The sequence below is a fragment of the Pungitius pungitius genome, chromosome 15, assembly GCF_949316345.1.
Source record: "Pungitius pungitius chromosome 15, fPunPun2.1, whole genome shotgun sequence".
NCBI lineage: Eukaryota > Metazoa > Chordata > Actinopteri > Perciformes > Gasterosteidae > Pungitius > Pungitius pungitius.
In genome coordinates, this window is record NC_084914.1 from 12,490,058 (window position 1) to 12,504,860 (window position 14,803).

General features: G+C 46.3%; 1 protein-coding gene across 5 annotated transcripts in view; it reads left to right on the forward strand.

Annotated features, from left to right (window-relative positions):
* Nucleotides 1–14,803, forward strand: part of arhgap21b (Rho GTPase activating protein 21b) — a 30,326-nt gene that overhangs the window by 5,502 nt on the left and 10,021 nt on the right. For 3 of the 5 annotated variants that reach the window (XM_062557807.1, XM_062557809.1, XM_062557808.1), the window contains exons 3-8: nt 4,529–4,717; nt 4,848–4,869; nt 8,504–8,596; nt 9,102–9,180; nt 9,265–9,319; nt 12,630–14,169. In XM_062557807.1, coding sequence (XP_062413791.1) covers nt 4,529–4,717; nt 4,848–4,869; nt 8,504–8,596; nt 9,102–9,180; nt 9,265–9,319; nt 12,630–14,169 — 1,978 coding nt within the window. Of the gene's footprint in view, nt 1–4,528; nt 4,718–4,847; nt 4,870–8,503; nt 8,597–9,101; nt 9,181–9,264; nt 9,320–11,237; nt 11,442–11,616; nt 12,094–12,629; nt 14,170–14,803 lie in introns of those variants that run through there. The other 2 variants (XM_062557810.1, XM_062557811.1) reach the window with 2 other exon arrangements.

Genomic DNA, 14,803 nt, shown 5'->3' on the forward strand with positions numbered 1-14,803 from the left:
CACGCCAATGAACTTCCAGTGTGTGTGTGTGTGTGTGTGTGTGAGAGAGATGGAGTCTGATGGGACTGAGTTTAATCGGCGCGTCGTTTCTCTTCTGTGTCTCATCTGTATGTTAGCCTGGGACTGGCATGCACAAAACACACACCACGTGAGTAGCGAATCCCCAAAGCCTCGTCCAGCTTTACACGGCCGGAGCGCCCAGGTCTCCCGAGCGGCCCTCCGTGTTATTATCTCAGGCTTTTCACAGTGACGTGCTTGGTTTGGACGGGATGCGGTGTGGAATTTAGCAGCCGACAGAGAACTCCTTTGCATTTTAAGACTTTTGCTTTTTCTGCTGTATTTGCAGCCGATGTTGCTTGTTTAATGTTCTTTGGTGATGTTTCAACATATGGCCCAGGCAGTGTGGTCATGTAATATTTGTTCAAAATGAACAGTGTAGAAATTCCAGTTCTTTTTTGAGTGTACCTTTCCTGTAGATAACTACGTTGGTGGTGTGTAAACAGCTGTGTGTGTGTACACCGTTGGTCCGCCTGCACTTTAATCTCTGTGTGGTAGGGGAACCACTGATGTAGCTGCTTCACAATCTCCGAAAATAACCACTTGCACTCTGACATGCAACTTGCTGCGCTGGTATAAACCGCTTAGTATTTTGTCAAACACGAACATCGTTTTCTGTCATGTACACAGATAAAGTTTAACAGACGACACACAAAGAGCTCTGTGAAAAGCTTCGATTTGAAACGGGCGACAATGTGTCTGACTTTGTTTCATTCCACGTTGCTGCACTGTGAAATTATATGTAGGGAAATGTCTCCCATGGTCTGTGGTCCTGCGTGGCGGGCGTCCGGGTGCTATTGCATGGCAGCCACGCGTGAAACCTGGGGGGGAAAAAAAAAAAACACCAGTCTTAGATAGTTCTTGAATTCTGACCCGACCATCTAAATGTTGCAGTGTGAAATCAAGACTCATCATTTTTCGTCTATTGTTTACTGTCCAATTTTGGCGAGCCTGTGCGAATTGTAGCCTCAGTTTCCTGGAGTGGCACCACTTCAAGGTTCCACGGGTCCCGCAACCATGCCACGCTCAAGGGTCACCTAAGTCCCCTTTCATCCACATTCTGATGCTCGCTTGGAGGTCTCTTGACCACGTCTACATGCCTTGCAGACATACATATCTTGCAGCCATGTGATTGGCTGATTAGAAATTTGTTAAGCAGGTGTACATAATAAAGTCTGCGTGCGTGTGAATTATTTTTTTTTAAGCTGCAGCCACACAATACGCTTTAAAGCCGGAGACACAGACGTGGCCGCTGCTTGAATCCCGGGATTATCCAACAGAAGACCAAATGCCTGCTGAAAACTCTCACCCAGCGGCCTCACCCAGTGCAAATATCGGTCTCGCATGCTGTGATTCATAAATGGGTGGGAGGCATTCGTAGGTGGGCAGGAGAGAGGGCATGTGTGTTTTGATGTGTGTTTTTGCTTTCATGTGCAAAACCTCCCCTATTCTTAAAAAAAAAGTAATCTCGTAACTTTTCTCCTTAATTCCCTTTTGACCTTTTGTCGCGTTTAATCGTCGTAGTCAGTGCCGGCGCTCCGCACACGCACATCACGCGCTGCGCGTAGGGCACCAAGTGTCTGGGGGGGCACCAAAAAATCTGGGACCTGAAAAATCATCACAGTAGGCTACTTGTATAAATAACAAATACAATATTTCTAAAGCATGTTAATATGCAAAATCAATACAAAAGTAATAGGCCTAGACCAAATTAGTCTAGAAAAAGGGGAACCTCCTGTGCGACCCCCCCCCCCTCCCCCACCTCCCAGTGGTTTGTTCGATTATGCCTCAAATCTCAAATGTGACAGACAGCTTTGAAATGGCTTCGAAAAGGCATCAAGAGTCGGGGGCGGAAAAAAGAAGAAAGAAGAGACAGCGGGATGATGCTCGCGCGTCGCTCTCAGCTAAGACAATGTTTTAAATCAGGGGTCCCCAAACCTTCGTGAGGACCGTTGCTAGCGGTCACCGGGCGGCCGGCTGCCCACATGTACTCGCGCTCATAATGTCCGCACGGACCGCCGGTGGGTCGTATTCGGTACTCGTCCGCGGGCCGCCCGAAGTTTCTGTTACCGTTACCGTTTCTGTTATCATTTGTTTTTTATGTTATCATTTACGTTTTTGCATAACAATCGGCTTCAAGCGGCATATCCCAATCTGTGGATTGCTTCGTATTGCACTGACTCTCCCTGTCACGGTTACCTCTGCTGAGCGAAGCTTTTCAAAGCTCAAACTAATCAAAACGTACCTGCGCTCATCAATGGGGCAGGAACGTTTAAGTGGTCTGGCTGTCATCAGCATCAATGGGGACGTGGTTCAGAAACTGTCATATGACCTGATAGCTAATTTTGCAGCTAGGAAATGCAGTGTGCCTCTGCATGGCCTTTGACAACTGATGGTAGTGAAAATGTTTGTAATATTGTTCTATCGGATAGCAGAATGGTCTCTTTTATAGAGATGGTAAAGTAAATTCTACTGTGCAGTTTGCACTTTATTATTATTATTTGCACTTATGTATATTATTTACTGAAGAAATGTGCACATTATTACTTACACGGTTATATACTTGAATACTTTCTGCGTTTACAATGTTCACTTCCAAATCTGTGTTTTTAGTAATTGTGGTGGTATTTGGTATTTATAATTTATAATTTTATCTTTTATATAATTTATTTCTTTTCATGTTTGTTTATGTAAATTATTTATGTTTAGAAGTTATTTGGGGAATAAAGAGAACCTAACTAAGACATTCTGAATGGTTGGTTTTCCTTTGGTGGTGGTGGTGGTTGGTTGGTTGGGGGGGGCACCCCCAAGCATTTGCGCTTAGGGCACCCAAATGGCTAGCGCCGGCCCTGGTCGTAGTCTTACTTTGCTCTAATCTCCTTCCTCATTATTAGGGTTTTTTGATGTCGGATAATCGGGTAAAGTCTAAATGTGGGTCTGGAATTTATTGACCTGGAATGTCACAACAGTATTAACTATGCGACTGGCAACAATAACTATGCTCGGCATGTGCCTGTGAGGAGGCCCACACCCCCTTCTGTATCCAAAGATCACAGGGTTGGAAGTCGCCTGGTGCACTCTCTGCCAAGTCAGATCCAGTCGACTGGGCTCGGCCTGCACCGGAGACGAGAGGGGCGGTGGGGGGGGGGGCGACAAGGCAGGCATTTCAAACATCCAGCTGTCAAATTCTCAAATGGCCACAAGTGTGGATTTGAATGTTTCCTGGTGGCGTGACGGTGTGTACAAACACAGACCAGCACATGGAAGTTCCCGCATCACAGAGCCGTCAAAGCTTGCTTATGTAAAGTAAAACCTGTTTGGCGGGTTTCAACAGAACAATCGGGTGTCGAGCTGCACCTGCAGCCTTGTGTTTCCCAGCCAGCGGCTGTACGAGTCCCAACTCTCTCCATTTTGCCCTTTTTAAACTTGCGATATGTTGAAACACTTCTATAAATGCGCTCATATGCGAGCAGTTCTTCACTGCCTCCCCCAGAAAGATACGGTTGAAAATAGAGTAACCTTTGTTGCAGAGTGTGGGAAGCAGTACAACACGGTGTGGGACACACCTCGGGGCTCTCGGCTCAGACGTGGAGCGTGAGGCTGAATGTTGATGCCGTGACATGCTCATAGCAATTAAACAGGAGATGGTTGTAATGAGTTGGTGTGAATTATTGCTCATGTTTTCTGTGGTTTGGCCCAGCCACCAGTACCTGCGACCGCTGGATATCACGGGGTACAGATTCTGTTTTGATTTATTTGTCTTGCTAATCATGCAACATGAACAGACGGGTCAGTTTATCAGATTTCTTTTGACTAGTTTTGTGTCGTTAATCCCAAGCAGACAGGTTGCCCTGCACATGCGTTGCTCAACATATCTGCCTAGGCCGAGATAGTGTAATGCAAGCTCATCAAATTCCACACATTGTGGGGGAAAGTGTGTGTGTGTGTCTGTGTGTGTGTGTGTGTGGGGGGAGGTCTGGGGGGTGATGTTTGAGACAGGAAGTGGGAAAAATACTCGTAAAGTTTGGAAATACAAGACAGTTTGAAAAGAGGTCTTTCTTCTAATTGTACAGTAGTATGAGAGGGGGAGACCCGGGTAGGGAGGGGTGGGGGTGTGCTGCCGCACACATGACAAAGGTGAGAGTAAACAACACTGGGGTATCCAAAGGCCTGGAGCCTGACACGCTCTGCTCTCCAGCTAGAGGCCACGACTTTATTGTCGAGTCAGCGTGTCGTGCTCCCAAAACGCTGCTGTTTTCTAAACCAGGTCTAACTCTGCTGACACTCACCCGGTGTTTTCATGTCACCATGACGTCAGTCACGGGGCTCTCTTCAGCAACGTTGTCTCAGAATTCAGGCACTGAGGTCGTTCCTGCATTTAAGTTTTCAAATTCAGGATTTCATAGCAAAAAAAAATGTCTGTCTGATTGCTTCAATTGAATTCCCTTTGTCCACTTTTCTCCACGTGTAGAATGAATCCCCAGACTGGAGAAGCATGGCAGACTCCGCCGCCGCGCACCCCCCGACTGAAGAGGAGCCGTTCTCTTGGCCGCGACCTAAAACCGTGCGTTTGCGGCGGACCTCCCAAGGGTTCGGCTTCACGCTGCGGCACTTCATCGTGTACCCGCCCGAGTCGACCGCGCACTGCTTCCCGGCCAATGTAAGGATGGCATTCCAGGAGTTTCATGCATCGTGAGGGGTGTTTGCTGATCATCTGGTTTCTAAACCCTGTGAACGGGAACAACAAAGTCACTTAAGTGTTTCCATGGTTCTTTCTTTTTTTCTTACAGGATGAAGATCATGTACTCGGAGGTAAGCAGAAAATCTCAGCTGTTGGTCTTCATGCAGACGCCTTCAGCATTGCTGAGTCAGCTTAGGAACTCTTAATGACTCTCCATGCAAGCTTTCACTCTTTTCTTTTTTCTTTTTTTGCTTCTTATGAATTGGGAACAATGTGACTCCTGTGTGTCACGGCTCTTTGTGAAAGCATGAAAGGTTTGGTCTACACCACCTGTTTCTGTCCTGCACTGACCCACCTCTCTACGTATTGTTCCACTGCCTTGTTCTTGCTGCTCTTTTCCTTCGCCATAAAGAGCCGTTCAGAAAGGGTCTGCCTCAATTGTGTTTGTGTTTTGATCCTCTTTCCTCTTGTTACCTGTGCTGTTGATGTGGATCTAGTTAAATCAACTGCTGTCAATTCAGTGTGCAACTTCACTTAAATGTCCTTCTGGCATTTCCTAATATAGCCAATACCTTTTTGTTTAAACAACAGCAAATTTAAAAATTCAAACAAAAATTGTCATTTGGGACTCATCCTTCAGTTCGAGCGAGTCCATGTCAGTCCGTCCATTGGCAAGACAACCCCCAAAAGTGTGTGAATGTCCGTTACATCTGATGGGCCGTTGGTGCGTGGGTGTCATGGCGACGTGGTTAAAAGACTATAAAAGCGCGACACACTCCAGTCAGCAGGGTCCCGCTGCACTAGAATGTATTTGATTCAGATTGGAGTGAACTGTGAGACTGCCGGTCCCATTGCAGCGTGATCGCTGAGGGGTGAGATCCCCGCGGCTCGTTGGCGGCTCAGCCCTGAGTCTGGCCGTTTGTTTACCGCAACGAAATAGATTGATGTCTTGATTTCATTCGTTGGCTCTGTCAGACGTCTTATGTACCGTTGCTAGAAACCATTGTATGCACAAGTAATCTTTGTTTTCGTTAGACAAAGGCCAAACGATACCTCTGACCGTCAAAATAACTAAAAGATATACTGTGTCATATCACTGTTGATGATATAACACGGGTTCACCCCGCTGTGTGTAGAACGCACACGCCCATCCGCACATCCTCACCGGCACATGCTTGAATACGTTTAGCGATATTTATTGCTCCAATCCAATTAAAATCCTGAATGGACTTCACAGGATGTCTGGCCACAGTGAATCAGGAGATCTGCACACGGCTCTCCAGGCACGTCCCTAACAGGCTTTTAAAAAGTCACAACAAAGCTTTTATCTCAAATGTCTGCTCTAAATAACAGTCTGTGTGCAGCATCGAAGATAAAGTGGCACCGTAGCGTCTCGTGTTTGACCCGTTTCTGTTGCCATCCTTGTGATTTGTGCCGCGACCAGGACAAGTTGGAGAGCACACGCAGACTTTGATCTTTGGTCACATTTAGACTTCATGTCTCCAGCTACGTTTCACCCAAACTCTGAAACAATTTAGAAGAGACGGTTGTCTGCAGCTTTGTTGCTTCTGACTGAGTCCATCAGACAACATTAAGGAACCCGGGCAGTCACTTAATGATGGACACAGGGGCTCGTGGGCAGCAAGCCAGAATTGAAAGATGGGAGGGGGGGGGCGGGATTTTCAGTCCAGACTTGGGCTGCTCTGTCACACAACCACATCAAAGAAATGCCAAAAGCCAGAATTCAAAAGCAGGGGGGAGCGAGCCGCTGCCTTGTACCAGACATAGTCTTATTTTTTCCTCAATCTGTTTGTGACTCATTGTCTTTAATATTCAGTCCTACAACAACTTTGAAATTCATGTAGCCAACAAATAACATTTTGCCACCAACAGTCAACAAAGGTGTGTGTGTGTATGTGTGTGTGTCTTTGGACATTGCCCTGCTGGAGCGATGAATGATGTCATTGTGTGCATCGCTTTTTGACACAACGGATCATTCAGATGAAGTTTTAGTTCTGAACGGGGCAATATGCGGCAAAACATTGATTTATGAAAATAAATATTGGATCAATGTTCTGAGTGTGTTGCTGCGGCTCCTCCACAGTTCTGTCATTGTGCGAGAGGCTCCTGCTCCTCGAGACAAAGCTCCTTTGTCACAGACCTGGGGTCAAGTTTGGGTGCACGTGTGATCCAATGTTCTCTTATTGACTCTTTGCTCTTTCTCATTGAGGAAAGTTGTCTTTTGTCACGATAGCAGCTGTCATTTAGTCTGCATTTTGCTCTTTGCACACAGGCAGCGTCGTCGTCGCTGTTTGTTTTCACACCAAGAGCTGCTTTGATGAGGGCTTTAAGGTGTTTTTAGATTAATGCTTTTTCACTCGCAGCTCCCTTCTTCAATGTTAATGAGCACATACACAAGCCTACTGCAGGAACCTGGGGCACCCCACTCCCTCTATTCCCTCACCGATCTGAATATTACATTTCATTAATATTATATAGCATTCTTTTGCTTGGACAAAGTATTAAACACACTGGGGTTGTATTTTCCCCACAGTAATACAAAGTAATTCCCCAAAACGTGGTACTGTTGTTGTTGTTTTACAGCTGCTATACATTAAGTTGATAAATACAAGTTAAAGAATGCACATTACGAATGAGCCTCTTTTTGGGGTCTTCATATATGATGCCACAGTGAGTTTCCTCCACTGGGCTTGTATGTGTGGATTTATGATCAGCGGCGTAGTGGGAGTCAGTGATGCGGTTCTAAATCACTCCAGCAGAGGGAGCCGGACTGGCTGCTGTGATACGGGACTCCTGTTGCAGGATTACATAAAGTGACTTCCCAGGATGCGGGTCTGTATGAGTAATCTTGAGTGTAGGAGAGAGAAAAGGATGAAGTGTATCTATAAGGTTAATGGAGTCTAATATTATTGTTTGATCAACCAGTGAGTGATGTTGTGTCTGTCACAGGCTCCAATGTTTGCTTTCACAAATGTTACTTTCAATTAGCGTTTTTTTTTGTGATGGTATTCAGCGTTTTAGCACATTTTTAAAAGCTTTGCTGCGTGTTCCCATGTTGTTTTCCATCCCCTTTAGTTTGCGACTCCCTAGCAGAATGTTAACTAGTACTGAAGGGTTCACTCCTTGGCTGTGCCCAGAGCCATTTCTCAGTCTATAAGGAAAGCTGAGCACACTGTCACTCTACCTTCTTTCACTCTTTCTCTCACCCGCTGGCCGCCTTTTCTTTCCTTCATTTTTTTTCTGCAGCCATGCACCTGCTAGGAGGCAGGAGCAGCATGAGCAAACAGGTTTCCTCTCCTTGGATCCATCACACATCCCCTTTTTAGAGTTTTGTTTTGTTTGTTCTCTGAATCAATTACTAATCATATGTATTGAAAAATGTCAAATGGGCATGCGTTGGCCACAAACATCTGTTATGGTTCACGTGACAAACATCTTTCTTGTCCTCAAACACTACCGTAGTTCTCTCTTAAATGTCATGCAACTATTTCATGCTCAGTCTCGCACTCATTAGTACGTTTTGTAATTGTCCTTTTTCAAGTTTGGCGTTCAATATACCAAAATATTATGTTGTTATTTAAGTAATAATTGCCTTGCTTCATTTGTAATAATCAAGAAGTTATTTTTCTTTCCATGCAACAATAAATTATTTTTTATATTTTGTTACTGTTGCAATTGACTTGCTTTGATATGCATTAAATATGATGGTTGTGTAATACATCCTGGTCGGCTTCTTTTCATCAGCGAGGCAACGCAATAAGCTTGAACCAATGGACACTATCTTTGTGAAGCAAGTCAAAGAAGGGGGCCCCGGTCACGGAGCAGGCCTTTGCACAGGTAAAACCACCCGACATCAAACGTTCAGTCTCCTTCATACACAGATATCTGGTAGAGAGCGATTGGTGAGTGTAAGTCAGAATACCACAAGAACCCAGGCACAATCCTGTAACCGGTGTCATACAAAGAACAAAACTCCATATGTAATTACACTGTGATGTAAGCAAAAAAAATGCAAGCAGTGCTGTTTTCCGTGGTGACCTGAGTATGAATACTGCTAAGAAAACCCAACAGAGGGCTCCTTGATGTGCCTCTTTATTGAGTAGATACACTAGTTACTTTATGCGTTAGTTTGTAACCCTCGGCATAGTTACTGTACCTTTTTTATCCACTTCTAGATTATTTTATGAGGATTATTTTTAAAACCGGGTGAAGGATCCTTTGATTCTCCTGGTTTATATAAAGACCCCTGGGATTATACTGCCTAATAAAGAAATGATAAAAACTGTCCTTTACGCCCCTCTCAGGTACTGATGTAATTACTAGTTTTCTTAACCTCTGTTAGGTGATCGAATAGTGAAGGTGAATGGAGCCAGCATCATTGGAAAAGCCTACTGTGAGGTCATATCTCTGATCCAAGACAGGTGAGGTTTAACATTCATTTGTATGGAGGATACTTGTCAGTCTGTGTATTTCCCTTTTGTAAATCTCTTTTTGTCCTCCCACAGTGGTGACTTTCTAGAACTTTGTGTGATGCCAAAAGACGAGGACATACTGCAACTGGTACGTTCCACAATCCTGTTTCCCTATTGGAGTTCACCACCTTTCTTTTAAAAAAGAAAAAAATCTCTGTTTTAAAAGGGTTGTTTTTCCCGTAGCTGCTCTATTTTCCAGAGTTCATGTTAGGACAGTAGTCATGAGATGCTGGAAGCCTGCATATCCCATCAGACTCTCTCTATCTAGGCTTCCTAATCAGGCCAGAGCGGCCTCTCTGTAATCTGTCCTCAAACCGCTGTCGACATCACTGTCAAAAATGGGATTGGTCAAGCAAACGTGATTATGCATTCATGTACAGACCAATCAGGAAGCAACATTCACAGATCCATCTGTATATAGGATGGCACAAAGGTGAGAGTGCATTTAGTTGAATATTGTCTTCAAACTGAGGTCTACGTGAAATGGGCTTGGGTTAAACAGTTGGTGTGCACGTTACTCTGGCTGCATCCTCAACACACCTACTGAACCGCATTGAACAGCCTTAGTGGTTTGTTACCTGCGGCAGATTAACTAACATCAACGGCGTCGATTTGAATGGAGGCTGCTACCTGCTCTCATGTTCTCCTACAAAACTGCCTTTTTAAAAACCCATCTTTAATCTAATTACGCTTTACATGATGTGTTTGTCTTTCGTTGTACTAACAATGCTTAACTTCAAATGTGGTTTGCATGTCCCCCCCAAATATTTCCAGTGCATAGATAGGCCGGCACTCCTTGTGCTCTTTTGATGTTACTATTAATTTGAATGAATACTGCCGGCAGCGGTTCACAGCCAATTACCATTCTGTCCATTCATAGCCGAGCGAGGGTGCACTTATCTGCTCTATATCAAAAGCAAACATTAAGTGCTTTGTCAGGATGCTAAGGAATCTCCTCCCAAGGGTTCGTTATTATAGGACAGCCTGTCGATGAGTAATATAATGTTGGAGAATAGCTGTTTGTTTAAATATTCCCTTGTTGCTTAATGTCTCTATTTAAGTCTCAGGTTAAATTCATTTAGAAAATGTAAATTAATCATACAGAAGTGCATTTAGAATTAAAATATCAATATATATTTGTACAACCACCCATCTCTCTCGAGCACCACATCCTCCTAAAAATGTGCAAAGCAGAAACCTAAAATGACAAACTCTTTATTATTATTTTTTTCAATTCAAATTGAGAAAACAAACAATTAATTGGTAACATCCCCTCCCTCTTGCTTGCCATTTTTACCTCCGTACCTTACACGTGTGTTGTGAAACCAATGTCCTCGACATTGCGTCATCGATGGCCAGCAGCCACACACAACAATAACTATTAATGTGGGCAGGCGAACGGATGAGGGCTGTCCGTGAGAACAAGTGGATCAGCGCCGATGCTAGCTCAATGAATGTAGGAGGCGGTAAGCGCTCTTACTGCTTGGAGACGGGCAGTAGTTGCTTAGCAAAGAGACAGAGAGGGTGTACACTCGGGGGGGGGGGGGAGGAAAAAAAGGAGCGAACTGAATGCCAGGAAATCAGAGGAAATACTGAGCAGGGTATAAAAAAAAGAGGGAACAGCATGAATGGTGAGGTAAAACCAGCAGATAAAATGAGCCGACTCTCCTGTGGTTTGAACAGGTTGAGTCTAAGGGGAAAGGAGGCAGGAGTGGGAGAGGGGAGCGGTTCCACCACAGCTGAATGTATAATCAGCAGCTGCTGCTTCTGTCATGTGAGCAATAGCAGAGGGCGGGAGGGAGAGAGAGGGAGAGGGAGGGAGAGAGACATAGACCGGAGGCACCTTGTTCAGTTAGCGTAATATTCTGGCTGAAGATGGATACAACCATGGAGACTTGACAGCATCATGAGAGGCGAGCTGTTAGTGCTGCCACCTCGCCCAGGACACACTGCCACAGGCGGGTGGTAGTGTGGCAACCCCCCCCCCCCCCCCAACCCCCACCCCTGCTACGTCTTCTGTGTGGCTGCTGCAGCTGTTGTATATTTTTAGCATGTCAGGCACAGTCATGGCTGTGGCTGTTTTTTATAATGTGTGCATTTTTGCTCCGCCGGGCATCTTTTTCTCTTCCACCCAATCTCCCCTGATTTCTCACCTCTCTCGCTTTCGCATGCTGTAACGGCAGCCTTTTTCTCCGGAAACAACTAATCTGGTAAGCAAACGGAGGAGCGGGCACCCATTTGATGTTGACATGATGTGCTTGCTGTCTCGTTTTGCATTATGTCACGCATGTCACCGCTGCCGTTACAGGATGCGGTCCTCAGGTTTTATATTATTGCCATTCAGCCGTTGCGGCTAACAGTCAGCTGTGTGGACAGAAGGAATGGCTGATGCACTGTGCCTGCGGTACCTGTTATATTGAGTGCTGGAGTTGGCATCCAGCTGGCATCTCGGTGAAGCCTCGCCCCTTTTTTGTCCCGCTTGCCAGATGTCATTAGTGTGATAAAGGCCAGTGACCTGTGAACTCTGTTGCACACATGCTTGAAAAGGGAGGGACAGAGCTTGGCCGTGATTGCTGTGGCACAAACAGCTTTATGTAAGATTGTAATTTGACACCAGGTAGCAAAGTCCTCGTACCTTTTAACACGTCTTTGACGAGCAGCAAGACCAATGTAGTGGGACTGACAAGCCCTCAGAAAGCTTGGGCTTGAATGTGTATTTAATGAGTAGGATTTCAGTAGCGCTTGCAGTGAAATCGTGTAGGCTACCAAACATCAGATGATAAACAGGCAGGCTAAATATAGCACTTTTTCTATGAGGGATGGGCGACCTGTCTTTCCGAGGTGCTGGTCCATCAGTCTGAGGTGGGAAAATTAAGACGTTGTTATGTCATTTTGTTACAGTAAATTTTGATGTAATGTTAAAATGTGTTTAATTGTTAGCTACATGAAATGTCTTGTTGTACCTGTATGGATTGTTATGCAACTTTTGCTGAAAATGTCACAATAACCTCTAGTTATTAATATTGTAGTACAAATAAACATCAATCTTTTGTTTGCAGTTATATAGTAGATTTCTAGATTTTTTTGGAATCACAGTTGTTGGGAAGCAACCACAGGAATACAGGAGAAAGACTGCTGTACCGTAATATTGTTAAAAATACCACTTATCTTCTAAAGTGAACTATTCTCTTATACAGTCTCCAATTATCTGCAACGATGCACATTGCCATGGGAACTCTGAATAACGAGCAGATGAAGACCACTGACACCTTAACTGCTAACGCCTCCTCCGCTCACTGTGCAACGTGCACTGCCCACACTCGTGCATCCAGTTGCAATTCTAATATCACGCTTGACGAGTATTGTATTGTAACACTGTTTTGTCGCTCTCTCCCTAGGCCTACTCCCAGGATGCCTACCTACGTTGCCGAAGCAGCTACAGTGGAAACGCCTGTCACATTCCAGAGCCGCCCCCAGTATGCTACCCCAGAGTAGACTGTAAGCCTACGGGCATGGCCCAGGCGACGGATGCAGCGGGGCAGGTCAGCCGTGGGCCAGCAGCACCACCGGACCACGGGTACCGCAAGGAGATCGCAGTGCCCCCATCCCCTCCTCCACCTCAACCTTATCTAAAAAGCCAGACAGCGGCGTGCATGCGCAGCGACGGCGTGCGTACCGTGGTGGTTCCACCTGACTCCGCCCAAATCGGGCGCATGGGTCCGACACATAGGATGAATTTCATGGACCCCGTGTTTGTCAGAGGGAGGCCTGGGTCACTGGCCCAGTATCCTCTCCCTCGGAAGGCTGATGTCTATCCCGGTGGCCCGGGAATGGTCCACTATGGAGGCACGACGCCTCACTACCCGGGCAACAATCAAAACATTGATTGGCGCACTTACCAGACGTACAGGGAGTACATCGACAACAAAGGCATCCATTCCCACGGTAGTCGGACTATCCAGGAGAGACTTGACAATTTGCGAGCGTCCAGTCAGGCCACCTTTGCCACTGGTTACCACATTCCCCGGGGAGAATGGGGCCCCACAGGGATACGAAGGCGGAGCACCTCCCACGAACGGTCATATCAGGGACCTCCACCCCACTTTCAGATCGCCCCGCGCAGTGCTTCACAGGACCGAATGAGCGTTGCAGAGAGAATGGGCCATACCAGGAACTGGCCCCCACGGAGCGTGTCACAAGACGGCTTGATGCACAAGGCGCGGGCCCACTCCACGGACTACGTCGATCCTGCAGAGCTGGCCCGGCCCAATGAGAGGAGAGCAGGGTACGGAAGGGCGGACCAAGGTACGAGGCCCAGCAGACAGTCGGTCCCCAGACACGCTGTACTGCACAGACCTGCTGCTGCATACAGCGCTTCCCTTTACCCTAAAGGACCAGATTCTCTTCAGAGCCGCTCCTCACCCATGCTCTTGGACAGGCACTCGCATTACGTAAAAAGCACAAGTGCGGACCGTTCTCTCACCAACCAAAGAGTTTCAGTCACAGGGAAACGTGGCGCCCACGCTATCCAACAAGGCCAGAGCAGGATCCAGGCCGTAGAGCCAGGTAGAGACACGGCACTGGTCGAACACAGGTCTTCTTCATGCTCCACCCCTAAACACATGCCCCAGAGGCCTAGCATCCTCAAACCCTCTCACCCAGGTACCCAGAGTCAGGTTAACGGGCGAAGCCCCACGGAGAGCGGTGTCGTCCTAAGGGAGAAGCAGCCCCCAGGAAAGACCCCCAGCCCTCTGCGCCACCACTCCTACATCCTCGCTGTGAACGACGATGTCGGACCGGATTCCACAGCAGACGTGGCAGCGTGCTGGCTGCCCAACGATGCGCGTCGAGAGATACGCATGCGCCGCCTCGAGGAACAATGTCACACCTCCTGCTCCAGCAACCTGGACGAGTCTCTGGACTCCATTCCATTCATCGGTAAGACCATCAGCTGTAAGCCTTGCCGCCCAGAGTTGCCGTGGCAACGGCAGCAGGCAGTAGTAACGTGAGGCAGACCGGCAGTGTGGATAGTGTCGGTTTTTAAAAGGGCTTCCACCATACATGATAGATTTCACTTCCAAGTAGATGGATGGACAACTGACTGAGGAGACCTAAAGACGGCTCTCGTTTCATTGTTAATCTGATTCAGGGTCTTATTGGTTTGTGGACACAGTGCTGGGAAGATGTTCACAAATCAATGAATCCTCCCGCAAAGACATTATTATCATGTTTTGTGTCATTCACTAAGATTATGCGTTGTATTCGGCTTAAATGGGGCAGAGTGAAAGATGGCTTAAGCCTTTTGGAATATATTGAATTTCTCCCTTTTAATATATTGTTTCCTCTCTTCAGGATGGATTGCATTATGGTTCAGCACTCTCATAATGCATCTCTTTGATTGAGTCAGGTTATGATAATGTTTTGCTTTTTGCTGCTTTGGGAAATGGCACTAAATACAATTCTACAATTTACTCCGATCTTCCAGTCCTGTTAAAGAGAAATAAATACATAACCTATAGGATCAAGTGGTTTTCCTTGACAATATAGCTACAGTTAATTACTTACTAGGTTT